This window comes from Oryzias melastigma, linkage group LG15 (genome assembly GCF_002922805.2).
Source record: "Oryzias melastigma strain HK-1 linkage group LG15, ASM292280v2, whole genome shotgun sequence".
NCBI classification, from domain to species: Eukaryota; Metazoa; Chordata; class Actinopteri; order Beloniformes; family Adrianichthyidae; genus Oryzias; species Oryzias melastigma.
Window position 1 is genome coordinate 31,231,656 of NC_050526.1, and position 22,295 is coordinate 31,253,950.

General features: G+C 40.3%; 2 protein-coding genes and 1 long non-coding RNA gene across 4 annotated transcripts in view; 2 read left to right on the top strand and 1 right to left on the bottom strand.

Annotated features, from left to right (window-relative positions):
- Nucleotides 1–8,922: 8,922 nt before the first annotated feature.
- On the top strand, nt 8,923–18,911 carry LOC112140994. Its single transcript, XM_024264039.2, has 6 exons — nt 8,923–9,075; nt 9,314–9,433; nt 9,521–9,604; nt 17,485–17,559; nt 18,323–18,442; nt 18,794–18,911. The coding sequence occupies exons 2-6, from the start codon at nt 9,315–9,317 to the stop codon at nt 18,906–18,908; spliced, it is 513 nt and encodes a 170-aa protein (XP_024119807.2). The 5' UTR covers nt 8,923–9,075; nt 9,314; the 3' UTR covers nt 18,909–18,911.
- LOC112140956 lies at nt 12,331–15,491 on the top strand. 2 transcript variants are annotated; one of them, XR_002918296.2, is made up of 5 exons: nt 12,331–12,736; nt 13,816–13,923; nt 14,080–14,178; nt 14,992–15,111; nt 15,190–15,491. It is a non-coding gene; the product is annotated as an uncharacterized LOC112140956 (long non-coding RNA). The 2 variants fall into 2 exon arrangements; XR_002918295.2 differs by having other exon boundaries at nt 12,410–12,736; nt 14,992–15,491.
- Nucleotides 18,912–20,456: 1,545 nt separating the features above from the next.
- The window catches only part of LOC118599729, a 3,124-nt gene continuing 1,285 nt past the window's right edge, over nt 20,457–22,295 (bottom strand). Inside the window, exon 2 of the mRNA XM_036215586.1 lies at nt 20,457–21,951. Coding sequence (XP_036071479.1) covers nt 20,647–21,951 — 1,305 coding nt within the window. The 3' untranslated portion in view covers nt 20,457–20,646. The remainder of the gene's footprint in view (nt 21,952–22,295) is intronic.

Here is a 22,295-nt window from a genome sequence, read left to right on the forward strand (position 1 = left end):
CAACATGTGCCTTAGAGATGTCACTCGGGCCAAATAACAGAACCTCAGTCTTTTCCTGATTTAAGCGTAAGAAATGACATGATATCAATGCTTTATTATCATCAAAGCATTGTAATAACTGTTGAGGAGAATATGCTTCTTCCTGGTTTAACGGTATGTAAATCTGGCTGTCGTCAGCATAAAAGTGGAATGAAATCCCATGTTTTCTGAGAACTGACACACATGGAAGCAGGTACAGTGAAAAAAAGAAGAGGTCTGAGAACAGAACCCTGAGGTATGCCACACGTAAGAGGTGTCGTGCAAGACTCTGTAGCTCCAAGATGGACACAGAAGCACCTATCAGTAAAGCCTGATCTGAACCATTTTAAAGCACTACCTTGAAGGCCCACCCCAATGTAGCCACGAGGGGGCCCAAGCCAGGGTCTCAGAGGGTTGTGTCAGGAAGGGCATCCGACGTAAAATCTTGCCAAATCAAATATGCGAATCAGACCTACGATATCCATACCGGATCGGTCGAGGCCCGGGTTAACAACGACCGCCATCGGTGCTGTTCACCGACAGGGTGCCGGTGGAAATTGGACTACTGTTGGTGGAAGAAGGAGAGGAGGAAGGCGGGATGGAGAACAGCAGAACATGTGATAGAAGTGGAGAAAGTGGAAGAGCAAGGGCTGATGAGGGTCCAATATTTTTAACTTTGTCAATAAAAAAAATCTGAAAGATCTCACAAACTCTGGTTTAGTTCTCCAGAGAAGCTGCTTGTTGTGGGGTAGAAACTCAGGGGCTAATACTTGGATGCAGTGCTGTGGGGTAAAAGCTCTGGGGCTTTTGTTTATGGCTAATGCTGGGGAGGGCTAAAGCTAACCTGAGGATGACCTGTTCTTGAAATGACTGCAGCTTTTCTACCTGTAGTTCTGAAACAACCAGTCAAGCTGTTACCACTCATCTGTTGCTCATGAACTTATCACAGATTTAGATCAGTATCGTGTGGGTCTAAAGTCACATCTGGAAGACCCCCCCTCCCCCCTCTTTCTTTTGTCAACCAGTGTAATTGGTTTCTCTGCCATTTTCTTTCTCTTCTTTTTCTTTTAAGACAGAACTGTTTCCATTGCTGTCCACACATTTTTCCTCCCTCTGCTTTTCTAACACTTTAATAAACTGAGCTAAAGTTTTCAGGTGCAAAGAGGCAGGTTTACTTCTACCTGTCTCTCACTGGAAGATGATTCGAGAAGGGACACTCACAAGTGTAAAAACTGGAATGATTGAGTAGTTCTGATTTGGACTCCTCTTCCTTCTCAGCAGATTCACGTCCAGAAGTCTGAACAGATCTTTAGTCACCTGGTGGAGGTCTTATTTTAGAGGTGAGTGTGTGGTGGTGGGGGGTAGCGATAAACATTCAGTGAGGAAAGCAGCACATTCTGTTTTCTGTTCCTGTTTTTCCTGCATGAATCTCCAGAATGAAACTCGTGGACCACCTGGTTCCTTTGTAGGACATGAAGAACTCCTCAGTCTGCATCTAAAGAACAAAAACATTTGACACAAAGTTTTGAAATATTACCTGAACGGAGCTGATGCTACTTTTGCCCTAAAAGGTCAGGCTTCGTTTGAAGACGTTTTCTTGCACAAACGATTGTGAAAGAGCTCATCTGTTGGTCTGGTTGAAAATGCTGATTCATTCACCATACTTCATCTGCACAGCACAGATAAGGAGACCGATGGCGTGTTGGCTGGAGTGTCATAGCAGAACAGAATGTCTTTATGTTCATTTTGAATATAAAGATGTGTATGTATCTGAATGAAATCATAAAATGTTCTCAGATCTTTCTCTAAACTTGATCTTCATTTTTATATTTCAAGTGTTTACAGAAAAGACTGTAAGATGTCTGTAACTATTTAAAACCATCTACAGATGGATATGAAGGTCTTGATGGAGGAGAAATTTACATAGCATGAAAGGTAATCCTGAAGAATTACTCAGGATTACCTCTGACAGATTCGAAGATGTGCAAAAGTGAGATAATTCTGATCACAACATTCACAAATTAGATCCTATTTGATCAGGAACATCATAATAAACTGATTTTTGATCGACGTGATTACTTTTATGGTTTAAATTGAGATTGTGACTCTTATGGGGCATTCACACCAAACACGGTCAGCGTGGTGGAGGCGTCAAGTTTCAATGTTAAGTCAATGTAAAGACACAATCTGCCGTGGCGGGATTTCCACGGCGGGCGTGGCGAGCTTGAGCTTCAGGGACTCGGGTTTGGGCACGTGACATTTTCAGTGACTAGATCAAAGAGAAGAAATAAACATTCAAGATGGCGGCTGGATGTGAGGATTTTCGTCATGTACTCCCATCCATTTTTTTCTACCCACGAGGTTCCTGGAACTGTCCCAGTTACTGTTGGGTGAAGGCGGGATACACTCTGGATAGATCGCCAGCTCGTCACAGAGCTTAATGAGCTGATGGACGGCCACGCTAGCCAGCCGCTTAGCTTAGTGAGCTAGTTAGTTCTGCTCCCCCGGGTCAGAGCTGTTGCCACCGCTCAAGCTCTGGCGGATCTGATAACGAGCGCTGCTGTCCAAACGCCCGGCAGATCTAGCGAGGTCTACTTTCCCGGCTGTGGGCCTCTGGACAGTGGAGGACGCTCTGGTTACCCGCTGGCGGTTAGCTGCTCGGCAGACCAGAGATCTGCCGCGAGTGCCATTGTAGCGGCAAGAGTGAAGCGCACAGAACCAGAGAGACTCTGAAAGATCAGATGAAAACAAACACAGGGATGTGCTTGCTGCTGCCTCTGAAAAGTTCTCCAAATCACATAAGCCCAAGATACTCTCTCAACATCATCCATGATGTGGCAATTAATTGATTCCAGAACAACTTCAGTGGTTGCTCCACGGCAGGAACGTCATGATTATAAGGAGAAAAGTTGACAGGCATCAAAAGAGAGGTATCAGACGAGAATTTGATGTTCCGGCCGCATACGGTGTGAATGCAGTATTAGCCTTTTAGATTGTAAATTTGTCCTTTAATGTTAATAGAGTTAAAGCTGTAGTGAAAGGCCTACAAGCCTGTTTTTAATTCCACTTCTGTGAATGCTGCTTTCAAAATTCTGACTCAAGAGGAAACAGCTGAAGGTGCGATAAGATAAAGTGATGAAGAAGAAGTGATGTAGCAGAAAATCTGTAAGATCATTTCCTCATCTTAGACGCGTGCTGCAGTTTAAGCTGCAGAAACACGGCGAGAACAGATGCCTGTTTGACTTTGACGTGTTAAAGGCTTTCTGGGCAGGGGAAGATCTCTTTTCTGGGGTAAATGGGATTTGAAGCAGTTTTACTCTTATCTGATTAGAAAGTTACTCATTTTTCATTACAGGTTTAAAGACTGCAAATGTTCTCCTCTAATGAGCATGTTATGGCATTGAGCCTTTGGTCGAGCTCTTGGTCTGAGTCTAATCTGTCTACTGTGTCTCTGAATAAAAAGCCAACAGCCAAATCCTCTGGTCCAGGTTGTCAGATATCAGATTATTAAACCTCTGAATCATATGCAGGCAGATGGGATAGACTTATTGACCTCCAATCATCGTTGATTATTTGTTTATTCAATCAAAAGGTACTCTCTGCACAGGAAACTGCTCTCCTGTTCCTTCACGTGGAAAAACGGTTGCGGATTGAATCCAAAGACCAGCTTAAGTTCATCTTCAGAGTGAGGAGGCAGAAGGAGACGTCCTCCAAAATCAGAAAAACTGATGCTTAGAGGTCTAGACGGGACAGGAGAAGCTTTGAGTCTCAGGAGGAAAAAATGTTTGTCTCCAGTAGGACAGACACCATCTTGCCTCCTTCAGTGGCACAGTCTTATAATCCCATCTGTGTCTTATCAGGGTGGCTGTGGTACAGAGACCTCTGATCAGAAAGTTTCAGGTTCAGTCCTCAGATTTGGGAGGGACACTGGACCCCATATAGTTTCTGGTGGTCTGGGTAGTGCCTGACATGCGGCTCTGCCACCGTCAGCTTGCGATAGGTGACAGTAAAACCCTTCAGTGAAGGTAGAGATCTCTCCATCACTTGATGGAAAGTGTTGATCATCTGGTTAAAGCTGAGATCTTCCTCAGCCTGCTGTTGCTGTTAGATTTGGAAGTTGGTTACAAACAGTAACTCAAGATTTGGTTGAGACACACAAACCACGTTTGCAGTTGTGATATTTAGAAACAAACTTCCCCCTTTCCTGAAGGCCACATGTAATATTAGAAATTACAGCAGCTGATTGTTAAAAAAACAAAACATTAATCCTCTGATTCTGGTTATGGGGTGGATCGACGAATGAATCCATGGGAAGGCTTTCTGATTTTGAAAAGGTTGGGATGAAACTCATTTTATTTAATTATTTTTTTCTTAACGTAGTTAAACTGATTTTAAAGTCTTGTTCCAATGAATCCTGCTGGGCTGTGGCACAGCAATCACCACCCTGGGGTTCTTAGGAGCTGAAGGCCAGTCAGTCTGGGTTTGTCTGGATAGAAAATATTTGTGAAATGAAATCTGACTCACTATGTAGTAAACCAGCTGATCAAATCCAATTTTCAGTGGAATTCAAGTGCAACCTTCAACAGAGGGAAGTGGTACCTGCATGACCCAGCCAAGTTTCTTTGGTTCAGATGAAAACTCTTTGGGCAGGACCCTGTGGATTTGGAAATGTTGTGAAATATTGCACAACAAAGATGAGATCTGGCACCTTTGTTACAAATATAAAGAGGTGGAAGAGTCCACCAGCAGACGAAGCTTCTCTCCAAGGACAGTAAGGAGAAAAGACTAAGCTTTCAGCCACATCAACCTCTTGATTGGAAAAGGTAAAACTACGGACTCTCTTGATCTTAAATTTAGTTTATAAATTGAAAGAACCAGAAGTGAAGTTGCATGAAATAACGTTAATACTTATTGTTTCTCCAATCCATTGATGGAACAAGTAGCAGTAGCTAAAGATGTGGACTGAGGTTTGACTTGTTCTCACAGGATGAAGAGTTTTGTGATCTTCCTTGTGCTGTCCATCCTGACAGCTCAGCCTGCAGTCTCTGCACCTCAAGATCCTGGAAGCTCCAGAAAAGATGCAGCTCAGACTGACAGGACTACGTAATGTCTTCTCCTGCTTCATCTTATTCTATTTTGCTACTAAATCACTAGAACTTAACCAGAACATTAACTCTAATGTTGCCAGGCATTTTTGACACCTGAAGTTTTCTGCTGTCGTGCTGATGTGTATATTTTGACTTAAATGTTTTAAGGATAAAGAGCGTTAAGGGTTAAAGAGTGTTACAGGTCAAATAACATTAAAGGTTAAACAATTCTGGTCAGATATTCTTCGAGCAGCTGAGAAGGTTTAACAGTAAAGCCTTGATTACTGGGTTTGTTTTAATATCAGCTCCCTTTTCAGAACTTTTACATTTAAAAAGGGTTAACTTCAAGTGTTTTTCTTCTTCAGATGGGCCATAGCTCACAAGGAGATGGACCTGCAGAATCTGGACAAAAGATTCTGGCCAGATGTTTTTAGAGTTGCTACTAAAGGCGTGGATTTGGCCCACCAGTACAACCTTTTTTGCTTCTTTCTTTAAATGTTTGCTTCTGTCACAGAATTTTTAAACATTAAAGATTTTAAATGTCATCTGTTTTTCCAGGTTGATCCATGGTCACAAAGACATGGAGCAGAATCTGGAGAAGCGATTTTGGAGCCGTCTAATACAGAGTGTTCGTAATGACCCTCATTTGGCCCACCAGTACGCTTCTAAGATTTCATATCTGCTCTAGCATAGAAATATTCATTGGTTAACATCAGGTGTAATTCAGTTCATTTTCTACCTGTTCAGATTAATCCATGGTCACCAACATTTGGGACAAGACCAGCAGGATCTGGAAAAACGATTCTGGTCGGATGTTTTGGGAGCAGCTGCCAAAGGCGTGGATTTGGCCCACAGGTGAAACTTTTTTATTGCTGCCTCTTTCTTGTGCCGTTTGCTCCTGATTCAGGATTATTAAATATGAAAGAGTTAATTTAATTCTGTTTTCTTCTTCAGTTTGATCCATGGTAAACAATCCATAGAACAGGACCAGCAGGATCTGGACAAACGATCCTGGTCGGATATTCTTGCAGCAGCTGTCAAAGGCGTGGATTTGGCCCACAGGTGAAACCTGATTTTGCTGCTTTCTCCTTGTATTGTTTGTTGATAAATTTGAGCAAATGCTTTATAATTTAACATAAAATATTAAAGTTCAAAATGAATGGTAAAGTATTTCTTCTTCCTAACAGTGCCATCCACGGTCAGGAGAACCTGAAAAAACGTGACGCTGTAGATCAACCCTGAGCCAACTCAAGAATGAAGCTCTAGAACCATATTTGAACATCTTTTCTTCCTTGTTTTAAAAATTGCATTTTTTATTTTGTGTGATCAAGCTGAGAAAGCTTGAAGTTGCCAAATAAACTAGCTTTGCAGCATTCAGAACAAGTGTTTCTGACACTTTTTGAGTTCAAAAGCTTGAAGTCTGTAGGCTCCTCGACGTGGAGGAGCAGCAGTTCTACTAAAGGGGAGCCAGATTTCACCTCATCTAAGAGCAACCGGCAACCCCCGGTAGACGGTCTGTCAGTCTGGAGGTTGTCTCAGTCCTGAGCCTGAGTCACTGCGGTCGGCATTGGAGTCTGGTTTGAATGTGGTGTTCAAATATCAACATTTTAAGCAAAAGCTATTAAGCATGTCCAAAGTGGGGTCATCTGGACCCCACAAGGCACCACACTGAACTTTCCTTTTCAAGGATTTTTTATATTCACTGGCTTCTGTGGCAGACATGAAATCCTGTCCACATTTCTCATGGGAGGGGTCACACATCAATATAAGGGTGGGGATATCTGGACCCATAAAAGAATGAGGATTAAAGCTGTGTGAAAATGTTCAAATGCTTGTTGCTTTTATGTTCTGTTAATATAAACTGGTTGGGGGGGGGGNATATCCGTTGGGTTTAGTTAAAATCTGAGTAATACTAGGGTTGTTTCTGGACGGGTGGACTCCTGAGTCAACTCAACAATTTCCCTGCAGACTGAACTTCAGTGTAAATGGAACCACATTCCAGGCTTCCTTTTGGTTCTTTAGAATTCTGCTGGTGACCTTAGAGTCCAGGTTTTAATTTCTGTTTACCAAGCACTCGGAGAGAAAAGTGAGAGGGCTTTTCCAGGTCAAAGCGAATGCCAGACGTGGTTGACGGGCAACCGATATGATAAAACTCTAAACAGCCAGTTTGAGGAAGTTTCACTTTCTGGACTGTTCAAACACAAACAGGAGCTTTTCATCATGGGGGCCTGGCAGCACAGTCTAATTTACTATGAGAACAAATAGAAAAGCGTCTATTTTGGTCTAAACACAAACAGATTGCATTTGAAATCTTAGATTTGATCTGTTGTCTATTTCACTCGAGGTCTTTGTTACCTTGTCTGAATTAGACTATGATGGCTTTAAAAAGACTCACTTTGTGATTCATTAAAGACTGTTTAAAAGGTTTTCATTCAATCACAGCTGCTCTTTACTTTTTATCTTGTTGAGCAGTTTCTCCATCAAATGAACTGTTCTAAGCCATATTGATAGAAAATGTTTGCTTATTCAGATTCTATCAAAACAAAAGTAAGTAAAGATGAAAACCAAGTCAAAATACTTATATCTGACTTTTTAAGTCATTTCTGGGGTTTGAGTAAGTTGGTGCTTTTTCTCATAAATTTTCAATAACTATTTGCGTTGATGAGGACAGGCATTGTTGGTGGACGCCATCCCATTCAGTGGAGCTGGGGAGGAAGTACTAGGGCCAAGTTATGGCATAACAAAAGGCGGAAAAAATACCAGCCAATTCCTTGAGCAACGATACACGTGGATGTACGTGTACGTGTAGTCTTAAGCTGCATTCATACTGAATGTGATCTGTGTGTCGGAGTCGTACAATTTATGTTGAGTCAATGTAGAGACTCAATCAGAAGTTCTGCTGCGCGATTAAAGTGTCGGCATGGGACCTGGCAGCAGTGCAGCGTTCAATATTTGAGCTTTATCAAAGAAGTTCCATTACATCAACCATCAGGAACCCAGCTTTGACCCATGACATGTTGATGATACGATCAGCAGGTGGAGTCAGAAACCAACATGGAGAATCTAATTGTTTTGCTGAACTTTGACAAATGTTTCCTCGTCAATGCAAAAACAAAGATCTTCTAATATTATTCTTTAAGTTTTCCCTCCTCGGACTCCTGTATCTATTCTGTTTGGTGGTTGCATGTTTTGCTCCTGCAAATGTGGATTTTCTCCAGCTTCTCTCCCTCAGTTCAAAAACAGTCTTTATAGGTTACTCGTCATTTCTGAAACCCTTCCAACGTGTAGGTGAGCAGTGATCCCTCCAGGATGAGCCTTCCTTCATCCAATAGTAGGCAGGATAGGCTCCAGCAGCACTGTGACCCCTATAGGGACTGAGGGGGTTCTGAGGGCGGATGTCTGTCAGTCTTCAAACACTTGAATTGGTAATAATTTGCATGTTAATTAGCTATCTTAGATATATTTACTAGCAGTAGTTTTTTTAAAAGTAACAAATTATAGAAAAAAATACATACAATTTTATTCTTTATTGGTGATGCCACAATCATCTGAAAGATTAAGACAAACATCAGAAGAAAAACAAGAAAAGGAGAATAAGTTAGAGGGGGAAGATCAAAATAAAAATAAAAAGTTTAGGAAGAACAAGAATGAGGAGCAGCAGAGTAAAATTAGAGTAACGTTAAAGTAGGAAAGTAGACCCTAGAGAAAAATCTTGAGTCTTGCCTCGTGAAAGAAATGGTGGAGCTTTATGGAACCAGTAACTTTAAAAAGGGAAGAGTGAAAGGCAGCTATCTGCCCATCTGTGATTGCATGATTCAAATAACTCATCAGTACAAACATCTGCATACAGATCAGGTTGTTTCACAACCATCTAACCTATATAAAGCACTGGACCAGTCCAGACAGTAACAAGTCTACTGGCTGTGAAATTCGACTGTCAGATCTGCTGCTGGCCTGTGACCATTACAAGGTAAGAACTGTGATGGTCTTTCAATGGTTGTAGTCTATTATTTGAATCTGTGATCTATTATTTCATGATGGATATAATAGAAAACAGATTATTGTCATGTCAACCAGCTGCAAATGTTTGTGTGACTTTCTTCAAGCTCAGAGTAGTTTTTTCTTTCATAACCGTCAAACAGACAAAATAACTGAAGAAAACATGAGAAACATTCTGACCAATGACAGCCGTGGTCTCCTCTCCTCAGCATGAAGTGCATCACCATGTTTCTTGTGCTGTCCATGGTTGTTATGATGGCTCAACCTGCAGAGGGCTTTTGGGGTTTAATTGTGCAAAGGCTGAAGCATGGAGTCCATTTTGCCCATAAGTATTGACAACTTTTTGTTCTAACAATGCCAACTTTAACAGGACTTTCCTTTAACTTTTACAATCTAAACTACTTTCCTTCCGGCAGAATTCTCAATGGAAAAGATGTGGAGCAGCTGGCGGAGCAGCTGGCGGAGCAGCAGCAGCTGGACAAGCGTGATTTTGAGGATTAATTAGACTTCAGGTCGGTGTGGACATGCTCTTGTTTCCCCCTCTACATAAAAAACATTAAGTACAGAGTCTACATTAATTTTTAATCTCATACACCTCATTACTGCACACATGTGGGAGTCCTGAGACATTGAATATCATTGTCACATCTTCATACATGTCTGCATATTTCCTGATGCTATTTTCTTTCCTACAGGGTCCAACCCAGAGATTCAGCTCCAACAGAAGAACTGAAACGGCTGCAGTCCTATGGAGGATTGACGAATGAAACATAGATTTGATTATAATAATATAAAAACCAAGCACAAGTACAGATTTAACGTGAACTTTTTAATAAACTGATCAGATAACTTTCATGTTGTTGAAAATGAACTAAATAAATGAATTTGAAAACATGCTGGAACCTCTCTTCAAAACTCTTAAATGTCTGCCCGATAGTCCATTTGGTTGGGAAAGTGGATCCCAAACTGTTCTGGCCTGGTTTAAAGGATAAAACAGGTTTGTACCGTAGATCTTGCTTTCTTAACGTGGGATTTTTGAGTGCCGGTTGCTGTTCAAATTTAAGAAGTGGGTGAGAATGATCTGCAACACCGACCAGTAGATGTTCTGACAGAACATGCATTGGTGGTAGAGAAGTCAGTAATTTAAGGTTCATGGTATACATTTCGTTATGACCCCGCGCCATGAGCAGGTTGTAAACATGTCAGATCACAGTGAGGTTCAGCAGTAATTCCAGGACGATGGTCTGAAGAGACACTTGCAAGACAAAACCGGGAATGATTCAGCCAAGCAGCTTTGTTCACTAAAGTCCCACTCCAACAATGTTTTTCTAAAGTAATTCAAAAATCTTCTGTCTTTTTTAAAGAGGATTTTATTCACAGTGGCCGTCGCTAAGTAGGCAAGGCAACTTTATTTGTATAGCACATTTCATATACAGACAATTCAAAGTATTTCCATAAAACATTAAAAGAATCAAAAGAAACATTAAAGGTGTGATCATTAAAACAATATTAAAAGAAAGTAAAAAGATTTTTATATAATACAAGCATAGATAAACAGTGCGGACGTAAACTTTTGAATACATATTAATCAAATGCAGCTGAGAACAGGTGAGTCTTTAACCTGGATTTAAATACACTGAGTGTTTCAGCAGATCTAATGTTTTCTGGAAGTCTGTTCCAGATCTGTGGAGCATAGAAGCTGAATGCAGCTTCTCCATGTTTAGTTCTGACTCTAGGAACTGATAAAAGACCGGATCCTGATGACCGGAGAGGTCTGGCTGGTACATACTGGGTCAGGAGGTCAGTCATGTATTTTGGTGCTAAACCATTCAAAGCTTTTTTAAACCAATTGGAGATATAATTCTGTTTAGCTGGCGGGACTGTGGACAGAGCAACCTGCCTCCCTCCCCGGCCCTTAGAGCTCTGTTTGCGAGTTCACAGGCAAGATATTAGCCTGAAGATAACCTTAGCGGTGCAAAAATAACGAGCAATATTGGATCAATCCAGTTGTACAGTTCCGAGCTAGAATTGCATGTTGCTACAGCGCGAGTGTTGAACGTTCAGAGTGTGTGCAGAGGGAGAGGAGACTTTGGCCCCGCCCATTTCAGCAGCTGCGTCATCAGTCTGAGCTTTTTCTAGCATCTGGTTTTCATCTGCTCCCGATCAATGTTACTTAAAGCAAGAATTGCTCAAACTGATTATCTTAAATAGGTTCTCTATGAGGAAAATGCTACAAGAACACAATAAAAACACGCAAACTACTTTCATTGGAGTGGGTCTTTAATGAAAACTGGTGATGATTGTCATAATATCTGCTGTATGTGCAGCCAAGACTTCAGACATCATGCTGTCTATGAGATCGGTTTCACATTGGTTCCAAATATATGAGTAATGTAGAGGCGTTTCCAGTCATGTAAAAGGGCACAATCACAAAGTACAATAGCTGGTTCAGGGGAACTCGGTCCAGTACATCACTCTTTACTTTGTTTCCAAAAACTGTAACTATAGTTTGACCTATAGAGTAAAATCCCTACAAACAATTTTCCTTTCTACTTTAATGGCAGTCTCTACCTTCTTTTGTGGCTCATTAAGATGTAATAATTCCTTTCATGCAGAATACAGACCATGGTATAACCACATCCATGTTACGGTACATCCTCAGGTGGAAGATGGTGAACCTGATTTTGGCCACTAGAGATGGAGGGTATTTGTTCAAGTGACCAAATCTGAAGAACTGTGGAGGGAAACCTTCAGCTTCAGGGATCTAGGAGTCAGACTCTGACATCAGATCAGATTTATGCCACAGAGTTTGTCATGAATATAACCAATAAAAAGATAATGGAGTACAACAGTGGTAACAAAAAAAAAACCTGTCACAGGAAGAACGATGCAATAATAATCGTACACTCTAAAAACACTTGGGTTATTTCTTTAACCAAATTCTTTGATTATTCATGTTGGGTTATAATTCTGGGTTACCTTTTTGGAGGGTTACTCATTTTCTGGGTTATTGTGGCTTAATTTCAACCCAATTCATGCTTTATCCTTAACCAAAATTATTGAGTTATTTTTTGACCCATTAATTAGGTTAAGTATATTATGTGTTTATATATAAGATAACTATATGATTAAGGCCTATTAAAGTTTTTTTTAATTAAAATTTACATTTTTATATTTGAAAACATGAAAATGTTAGAGGATTGAATCAAGGGAAATAAAAAAGAGAAAATTAAGGAAAATATACAAAATGTGCAGTAGAAATCCAAACATAAAAAACACACACAATACACGGTAAATTTCCCAGTGTAATATCTTCGTAGTCAAACTGTTCCAACTCTTTCAGAGTCATCACAACAACAGAAAGTGTAAGGCCCCACACTCATTTTCAAGGTGTTGGTGTTAAAACTCAGAGTTAAAATCCATCAACTCTGAGTATTAACAGCTGTAAATTGTTCAGTGTTAAATATGTTCATTTACTCTTTTAGAGTTGTTTTAACAAAATAATGTGCAAACTGCCACCTAGTGGTGGTGAATAAATCTGGTGTGGAGAGACGCAGAAAGCTCCGCCCACCTCTTCACATTTGAACCAAACCATACCAGGAGTACGTGACCAACGTCCCTTCAAGACTACGGTAAGGATGTTTACTATGTACTAAATCTATTTATATTCATTTTTCAAAAATAATTTATGTCACATAACATGTTGGTTGTTTATGCGTTTTTTTTTTTTTTTTTTTTTTTTTTAGCTAGGTCGGTATTTCTACCACTATTTCTAAAGTGCTAATGCTGTCGAGTGAAAAACTAGCTTAAAATGCGCGCCAATTCGGCTCAACTCGAAATTATTAATAAATTTGCCTCATAATTGTTATGAATGTATAGTTTTAATTTAATGAATATAATAGAAATACTCGGAATTAGTTGTGGTTTGAGGAATATAATTCCCATATTTGCAAAATGGCGGTTAAAATCAACTATAACTGAATGTGCAGAGAGAGCACATCATCAGAATTTTTTTTTTTTACTTAAATATTTCAAACAAACTCGTAGTTTATCCATACTTTTACTTGGTATTCTTGCTCTTTCTGCTATGACAGACTGCAGTAGGGTGGTTAATTCAATTATTTTTACTAACTTAAGTTTAAGTGACTAATTATTTTACGAAGTTGTGCCTGTCATCAGGGAATTGTGGGATGCGATGTTGCGATTCCTGTCATCTGCGTTTTGATTGGTTGGATTAGTTCCGGTTCTTGTCTTGCTTTGAGTTGTCGGAAGAAGCATTGAGTGATGGCAGAAACGTTTGTTCTTCGGTTTCTGGCGCTAATGTTTGGATATTGAGTCAGTGAACTAACGTGAGTGCCTGTTTAGTTTAATATCATTTGTGGTGGCCTTTAATTTCCATGTTAGCGGGGGAGCACTGTAGCCGAGTTAGCCCGCCGTCGTTCTCCTGCGGAAATGCGCCTCGTTAAACTGATTGCACACCGCGTTCAAACCGGTACTTTCAATGAAACGTCCGTCGATTTTGAGCTTCTGTTATCACAACGAAATCTGACCGCGAGCTGACATGAGGGAGAAGAATGTGTATTTTATCATTATACTTTGGTAGACTCGGTGCATTGTTTACTTGTAATTCTCATCTTTAACAAAGCATATAAAGCAGTGGATGCAACTCAGAAATGTCCATATACATTTATTTATTTATTTAATATTGCAGGTCATCACCACCCAGGCAGGTGAAAGAAATCTACGCCGGGGGATTTGTGGTCTTCCTTTCAATCTGAGTGACCTTTCAGGGAGCGTTCATTTCTCCAGGACCTGTCATGTAAGTCACTTAAAAAAAGATGTTTGGTATCTTAAACATTTCGAAAATAATGTTTTCAAATTATTTAACTAAAATAAGAAACAGATACTCTGCTGACAAAGTTTTTTCAAGTTGTGAATGTGAAACTACAAATGTGATGTTTGCTTTGTCTTACAGGACCGTTACTGATGGTGAGAGTGGCACAAGCTACCTGGCATGGAGGATTAAAAACTATTCAGCAATCTGAAGCAGGACGCAGATGAGCATCACACAGAGGTGACACTACAATTTTGAAAGAGTTAAACAATTTTGGAATTAATTTTCATTTAAATAAAATTTGCTAGCAAATGTATTTGTCAAATATGACCTTTGTTGTGAAGAATGATCTGGAGGAGCATCTCATGATGATCAGATTGGAGGAGCAGCTATATGTCCGTATCTCAGTGATCAATTTTGACAACTTGATATCCTGCATTAGTCTAAGGAGGGAAACAACAAAATTAACTGAGGAATTTTTTTTTGGTCTTGATTTAAAAAAAAAGGGAAAAATGCATGAATACATTCAGTACATTCAACGATCAATCAGCCAGCTTTTGTTCTATGTTGATTTTGGACCTCAGCCTGTCAATGTTGCCAGATAGTTTTTCCAGTCTAAAAGTTATTTAAAAACAGAGGGTTAAAGAAAGTAAAAAAAAAAAAAAATACATTGCTCTCAAAAAGAAGTCACACGAAAAACTACGTTGTCAACAATGACTGTCATGGGAGATTGGTCAATGTTGCAGTAAAGTTGCTGTAAAATTGTCAAGTTGAAGGATGTGCAACAAATCGCAAAGTTTGCTTGAATTTGCAATAATGGTTGCGATCGCAACATTGCGAATTCCTGGATGGACTATAATGTACTTTGTTTATAAGTATTTTTTATAAATAGGAATATCTCGAGTTGAAAGACGTTAACCACTGTTTTTCATTAATGTTCTATTTTTATTATTAGGTTTCAATGACCTGTTGCTTTGATGTGTCTGGGTGTGTGCACATATGTATTGAAGCTTTTCAAAAAAAAATGAATCTCATTCTTTGTGTCTTTCATAGGTTGGAACAAACATTGGGGAATACCTCCAGGGGGTGGAGTCCAGGCCCTATTAATCGGTTCTGGCCCTTGGACAAGTGACGCAAAATTCTTTGCAAGCTTTTGCTGTGATGGCTGGTCAGGTATACCCTGAAGATGGACTGGAGCAGTTGGTGTCTGCTTCAAAACATTTTATGTTTGATATCAACTACCCCATGCAGTGTGCCTCTTCATGGGAGTTCCTCCAGAAAGTGGTTTATGACATGGAGGGACCAGAATCTAACAAAGTTAGGTTTTTAAAGACTGTCTTAAAGAATATGAAAGTGTTTTAAAAAAAAATCTGAGTTCATAAAAGTTTATGAAAAAAACAAAACATTCATTTCTTACAGATGCTTTTTCTTCTACTTGCAGAAAACTTGCTAACCACTACTTGTTACTGCTGCTTTTTTGAGAAAGCATTTGTCTTCTGTATTTTATTGGTACCCCTTTTTGGGTTTTATTCTAAATAAATATTTGTCATTAATTCCATGGTTTCTTTCTTGGCGGTGAACATATTTTGGGTTGTAATTTGTGATTTTTAAATGTTTTTTATTGAATGTTAAACATTAGGTTTTATTGAACACAAAGGAGAAAAAGTAGATTTTTAGATTTATCCCAGTATTGAGTCAAATTAACTCAGGAGTTTGGTTAATTTAACCTTTTAAATGGTTTGTTCATTTAACCCAAAACTTGGTTTGTGGAATTAACCCATGATTATGAGTCAAATAAACTCAAAGGTTGGGTTAACTAGACCTTTAAATTGGGTTGTTAATTTAACCCAATATTTGGGTTGGTGGAAGCAACCCAAATTTCTGAGTTAAAATAACCCAACACAAAGTTAGTCCCTTTTCAACCCCTGGAGTTGGGTTAAAAATAACCCAATTTGGGTTATTTTTAACCACTGAGTTTTTAGTGTGTATTGTTAAATCTATTAAACTGTGTTCATAGAGTAAAGCTGATGACTGAGAAGAATTTCGGTTTTATTGTCATGGCATTTCATGGAGTCGGAGGAGAACCGTGAGGGAAGTCAGGATGAGGGGTGCAGTTGGGATGTGCTGACTGAGCTGGGCGTCATCAGGGTAGATAAAAATCCTGTCATCTTTCTACTGTGCATTAAGGAAAACCCAAATATTTATTCCGCCTGCTGCACAGCTTCAGGCTCTTCCTCACGCAGTGAGCTGACATCCACGTCTGTGTTTTGAGATTGAATGAACCCCCACCTAAACCACATATTGCTGCAGATGGTGGTCCCAGTCTTTTCAGGCTTAACCTGTGAGCCTCTACCAGTTATATCTATTTGGTGAAACCCTGGCAGACCTTCACAGTTTTACAAGAAGGAGCATTTGAGCCTCTTTGTCTGTTAAACGTCTGAGAAATTGTGGTAACCTCCTTTTTGATTGAAATTTCAGGGATTTATTTAAATGGGAGGAAATGATTCCTTCTACAGCCACGTTGAGGCTCACAGAAGTGTGAAAGAAAAAAACTCCCATTAGTGGGGCAGATATGTGAAAAACATGTTCACTTCTGGCAGAAAGCATGAAACTTTGGATATAGGGGTTTTAATGTATGCTGATTCCAATAAAACTGGAAGCCATGCTCTCAAACGAAGGGTTCCACCCGAAATCCAAGATGGCGTCCAAGATGGCTGCCATTTCAGACAGGTGACATATCTTTTTTACTGTTGGGCGTAGCCTATCATGTAATACATCTTTTTGTAGGAAATCATACTCAAGGAATCCATTTCTAAACTTATTTTGATGGTTAGAAGTCACATAAATGATTTAAAAGAAAAAAAAACAGCAATACATACATTTTTTACGATAATATACAGCTGGCAATATTTCTGGCACAGACTTAAGATAAATTAAAAGGGGATTGAAAGTTTTTAAGTTTTTTTAGTACATGATATGTATGATTTAAGCCAAATTGCTGCATTGTCATATGTACGAATCATACAATTATTTGTATATTTTTTTCAATCAAAGATATTTCAATATCTTCAATGATTCAGAAGTTGGTATATGTTACCAAATAAGTGTTCGAGATGTAACATGACATGTTAAGTGTATTGTCTCTGCCGAACCAAAATTTGTCAATTTTCCACAAAAATCCTAAATAACTTGCTTAATAAGCTTTTAATAATAATAGTTCAAGAAATAGATTCTTTGTGTCTGATTTTGTATATTAAGTGGTATTGCATGATGTGCTAGCCCCAACTGTTTAAAAGATAAGTCTCATGTTAGAAATGGCGGCCATCTTGGACGCCATCTTGGATTTTGAGCAGAACCGTTGGTTTGGGAGCGTGGTTTCCGGTTTTATTGGAATCAGCATACCTTAAAACCCTTATATAGAAAGTTTCATGCTTTCTGCCAGAAGTGAACAACTCCCTTACTTTTTGTCACATATCCGCCCCACTATGAGCTTCTGCGAAATGTTTCACAATGACACCACAGCAGCACAAATATAAAGCCATGAAGCCGCCCAGCAGAACTCAAACGTTTCCATTTGCTGCAGCAGACTCATTTATCCGAAGACGACTGGAACTTTGAAAGGTAGGATCTCAATATTACTTTTTGTTCAACTCAAGTTTGTATTGAGTTTAAACTTAACATTACAGGATCTCAATATTTTTGAAAAAAACAATAGCTTCAAGAGAGTCTAACACACATTCTTATAAACAATGTTGCATTATTTTACCTCTTAATATGTGATTCAGTCAACATGCTAACTGACCATTCACAGCAATCCCCCCCCCCCATGAATCTGCTGCATGTTTTTTTCCTCCACTGTTACACTGTTACTCGTTTGATGTATTTGAGGTTTATTAGAACTACTCTCACTTTACAGGCTGTAGTGACACTGCAGTTCAGACATTTTAAGTGGATGGTAATCCTAAATTCTTCATAGTAATAAAGATTGTACAATGGTTGTCAATAGAGTATTTAACTGCACTCCAGTAGTAGATATATAATCCGGTTGGCTCTGAGCTACTGTTTGCTCATATGTACTTATAAATATGCAGACATGCATGCAGCATAAATCAAATTCATCAAGGAGAGTTTGGGTCTCCTTTAGAATAACAAGGTCCTTTGAGTTTTTCACAGACGGGGGGTTAGGGACACGTCCAGCCAGGGGAAGCCCTCTGCAGGTGTAGGCGGTCCTCATGAGAGGATCAATGCCTCCAAACAGGGCTTCAGTGGTTTAGATTAAAACACATCTAAAAAAAACTTCACAGAGATGACCCTGTGGTAATCTGGAGGTTTAGAAATCATTTCCATGTCTACAATTATCTGAGATGTGGTCTTCTCTCCTCAGCATGAAGTGCACCACCATCTTTCTCGTGCTGTCCATGGTGGTCCTGATGGCTCAGCCTGGAGAGGGCTTCTTTGGATGGCTTATCAAAGGGTTGGGGCATGGCATTAGTGCCATACACAAGTAAGTTGTTTTTTTCTTGTATTACTTTGCAAATAAATGTCTTTTAAGCTTAAGGGGGTGGCCGTGGTGCAGCAGTCGGGCGGTCGACTCCTGATCGGAAGCGAGCGGGTTCGACTCCCGCCTTGCCCGCCCATGTGTCCTCGGGCAAGACACTGAACCCCGAATTGCCTCTGGTGGGAGGTTGGCGCCAGTGATCAGCTGTGGAGCCCCCACCAGTGTGTGAATGGGTGAATGGGTCTGTGACTGTAATGCGTTTTGGGCCCTCGAAGGAGGGTAGAAAGCACTATACAAGTACACAACATTTACCATTTAAAAGTCTTTTTAAATGTGAAATTGCTGTCCTTCCGCCAGAGCGGTCAATGGAAATTCCAAAGATTTGGAGGACCTGTTGGAGCAGCAGCAGCAGCTAGCCGAGCAGCAGGAGCAGCTGGACAAACGTGCTTTTGAGCAATTCCAGAATAACTAGACTCCAGGTCAGTGTGGACATGCTTTGGTTTCTGTTCTACAGGGGAAGCATTGACAAAGATCAATGGAATCAATATTTCAAAGTTGTGCTATACCTGTCAATAACTGATCTTTACCACATTACAGCTCAACACTACACCTGTGCAGGTGTCATGGCACATTGACTATCATTGTCACATCTCCATACTCGCTAGTATATTTGCTGATGCTATTTTCTTTCCTACAGGTTTGCTCCTAGAGGTGCAGTTCTGACAGAAGAACTGAAACGACTGCAGTTCTATGGAGGATCGGCTGAATGAAACCCAAAATAAAATTGAATAAAAAGTGCAGATTTATCCCTGAACCTCTGTAGCAATTAACTGTCATTTTATTGAAAATGAACTCAATAAATGATTTTGAAGCATGCTGGAACCTCTGTCTTTACAAAAACATTGTGAAATAACCACTCTGCTTTAAACATCATCGTTCTGTAGATGTTTTAACTAGATGAAAAAGACACGAGACATGCAGATTTTAATGGTTCGCAAAGAAACAAGCTCAGAAAAAGCTGCCTATTTAAAACTGAGACGTGCGGCCGACGTCCATTATTGTCAACGATTTCTACGGGCTTTCATGGCAACTCGGCTAGCGTGTCCAATCAGCACCCCTCAGACCACCACCACCAGGTTTCTTTATATGCCATTTCACCCAAAGCTTCAATAGCCTGGCAGCATCAGGATCAATACGTTTCAGCTGTTTGCTTATCGGCGCTGGTGTGGTGAAGTGAAACAGTGTGGACACGGCGTGCACTACTTTGTTTCAGTGTGTCTGAAACTGTCTGTCTCTTCATCAGTGAGTGAATGTAAAGCACTGTGGATGTATACATCATTTACCTTCCTCCTCGCCGCTCCAGTGCGGACGGGACAGGCCGCTCATGCAGCTCCATTACACCGAGCAGATGCGATGGCAGAGCGGCTGGTAGCAATAAGTTCCATAGAGTGTCTGTATTTTTCTGAAGTAGATGCAGATAGAAAGCGCAGTTTCTAACAAAAACGTGTCTGTCAGAGCAGAAACCTGTCCAAATACCACATTTAAATTCCAGGGGAAAGGTGTGCAGCGTCTGACCGTCCAAATGAGATGTCTAGAGCTTCGATTGTTTGTACAGGTGTCTATGCTAGTGGAACACACCTGGAGCATGGGACTTAAGTGTTGTTCATCAAACATAAGTGCAGGAAATTTAGCTAAAAGTGAACACGGATGGGCTACCATCACTGTAAAAGAAGGATTATATAGTATTCAGAGGCTGAAAGATCATATTTTGCCTCAATAATAACTATTTACCCAATATAAAATATAAAATGAATTAAAATCCAACATTGTGTATTTCTATTTCCACTGTTCTAGTTGGGGTTGGGGTTAGGAAAATAAGTGTTCGGACCCCACCCTCCATAAGAGGGCAGGGTCAATGCACACTCCATACAGCTCCCCCAGGAGTAGGATCCCAGGACAACCCCATCCCAGGAAGGTGAGTGAAAATGTGTTTTTTAAAAAAAAAAAAAAAAAAAAAAAAGTGTTTTTTTCACACAGGGGGAGTGGTTATGGTTAGGGCTCACCCCCCTGGGATTAAGGTTAGGGTTCTGGACAGGATAATGGTTAGGCTTAGGGTTACATGTGGGGCTGGGATTAAAATTATTCAGGTTTTTTCATGGGGGGAGTGTGTGGTTAGGGTTAGGGCCCCCCCCATGTGGTTAAGGTTAGGGTTACTGGACCAAGTCAGGATTAGAGGAAGCCCCCCTGGGGGGGATGTTAATCCAGGGGGTAAAGGTCAGGCGCTCATTGAGGCCGTGTGGGGAGAGAGTGTCCAGCCTGGTGATCCAGCCCTTCTCAGCCCTTTTCCTCTGGGCTTGGCTCCAGTGTGGATTGCACTCCAACACTGAGGCCTGGACCGACTCCCATCCATGGGTGAGGAAGTGCTGGACCAAAACCTGGTGGGTCCTCTGTTTTCCCACAATATTTTGCTTGTGGCCATAAAAGCGCTGGTGTAACGTTCTTCCTGTTTCCCCCACATACTTAATGCTGCATTTCTTACAGGTGATAACATACACACAGTTGGAGGAGTGAACCGATGCTCTACTGGGTAAGTTAAACACCTGTTTGGTTTTATCATTTTGGATCCAATTAAGTTGTTTAAAATAAGTGGTTTTATTTTTAGGGGCCAGATTGACATTAGTGGGGAGTTTTGCCCTCACTAAGTGGTCTTTGAGGTTTTTGTTTTTACGAAATGCAGCAATAAGTCGGAGGTCCTGTCCAAGGTGAGTGTCAACAGTGGTTTTAAAGTTCCTTTTGATTTTTTGGACTAATTTTACCGTTGATTCCGAATAAGTGGTCACGAATGGGATGGCAGGTGACATCTGGGGGGGTTTTGGTTCCAAATATGTTTTCAGGACGCCTCTGAGGAAGGTCCTGGTGTACCCTCTACTGGACAGGGCTGAAAAGAGTTTTCCAGTCGCCTGCAGGAAGTCCTCCCTCTGAGTGCAGATCCTGTGGAACCTCAGCAGTTGGGACTTTACCAAGCCTCTGAAGGTGTGTTTTGGATGGTAGCTCTCCTTGTGTAGGAGAGCATGTGTGTCAGTGTCTTTAAAATAAACTTTGGTGTCCAGGATGTTGTGTGTGTAAAATTTGGGTCCTTTAAATGTTGTGGTGTCCAAAAAGTTAATTGATTCCTGATTGATGGTGGATTTTAATTTAATTGAGGGATTGTGGTTATTAAGTGTATCAATAAAGTGTTGGAAGTCCTGTTCTGCGTGAGTCCAAACTCCCCAGATGTCATCCAAATACCTAAAATAGTGTAAAGGTTTTTTGGAGCATTTCTCTAATGCCTCTGCCTCCCATTCGGCCATAAAAATGTCGGCATAAGCCGGAGCGAATTTTTTGCCCATCGCCGTTCCCTTAATTTGTAGAAAAAAATGTTGGTCGAATTCAAAATCGTTTCGGGTCAAATTAATTTCTAATAATTTCAAAATTTCCTCATCAGGTCTCTGGGGGTCATGGAATTTATTAAAAATGTTTTTGATAGATCTAATTCCCTCCTGGGTGTTAATGTTTGTATATAAACTGTCCACATCAATGGTGAATAAAATAGAATTTAGGGGGACTTTCAAATTTTTAATTTTTTCTATAAAATCATAGGTGTCTTTGATGTAACTTTTGTGTTTTGTGGACAGGGGATTTAGAAAATGATCAATAAATTCTGCTGACCTATAAGTCTCACTGCCGCAGTCCGACACTATTGGCCGGCCTGGTGGGACGACGAATGGGATACTCCAGGAGGCTGCTTCCTTATGAATTTTGGGGAGGAGGTAAAATTTTCTGGCTCTTGGTTCTGAGTCGCCAATTAGGTAATTGCGTT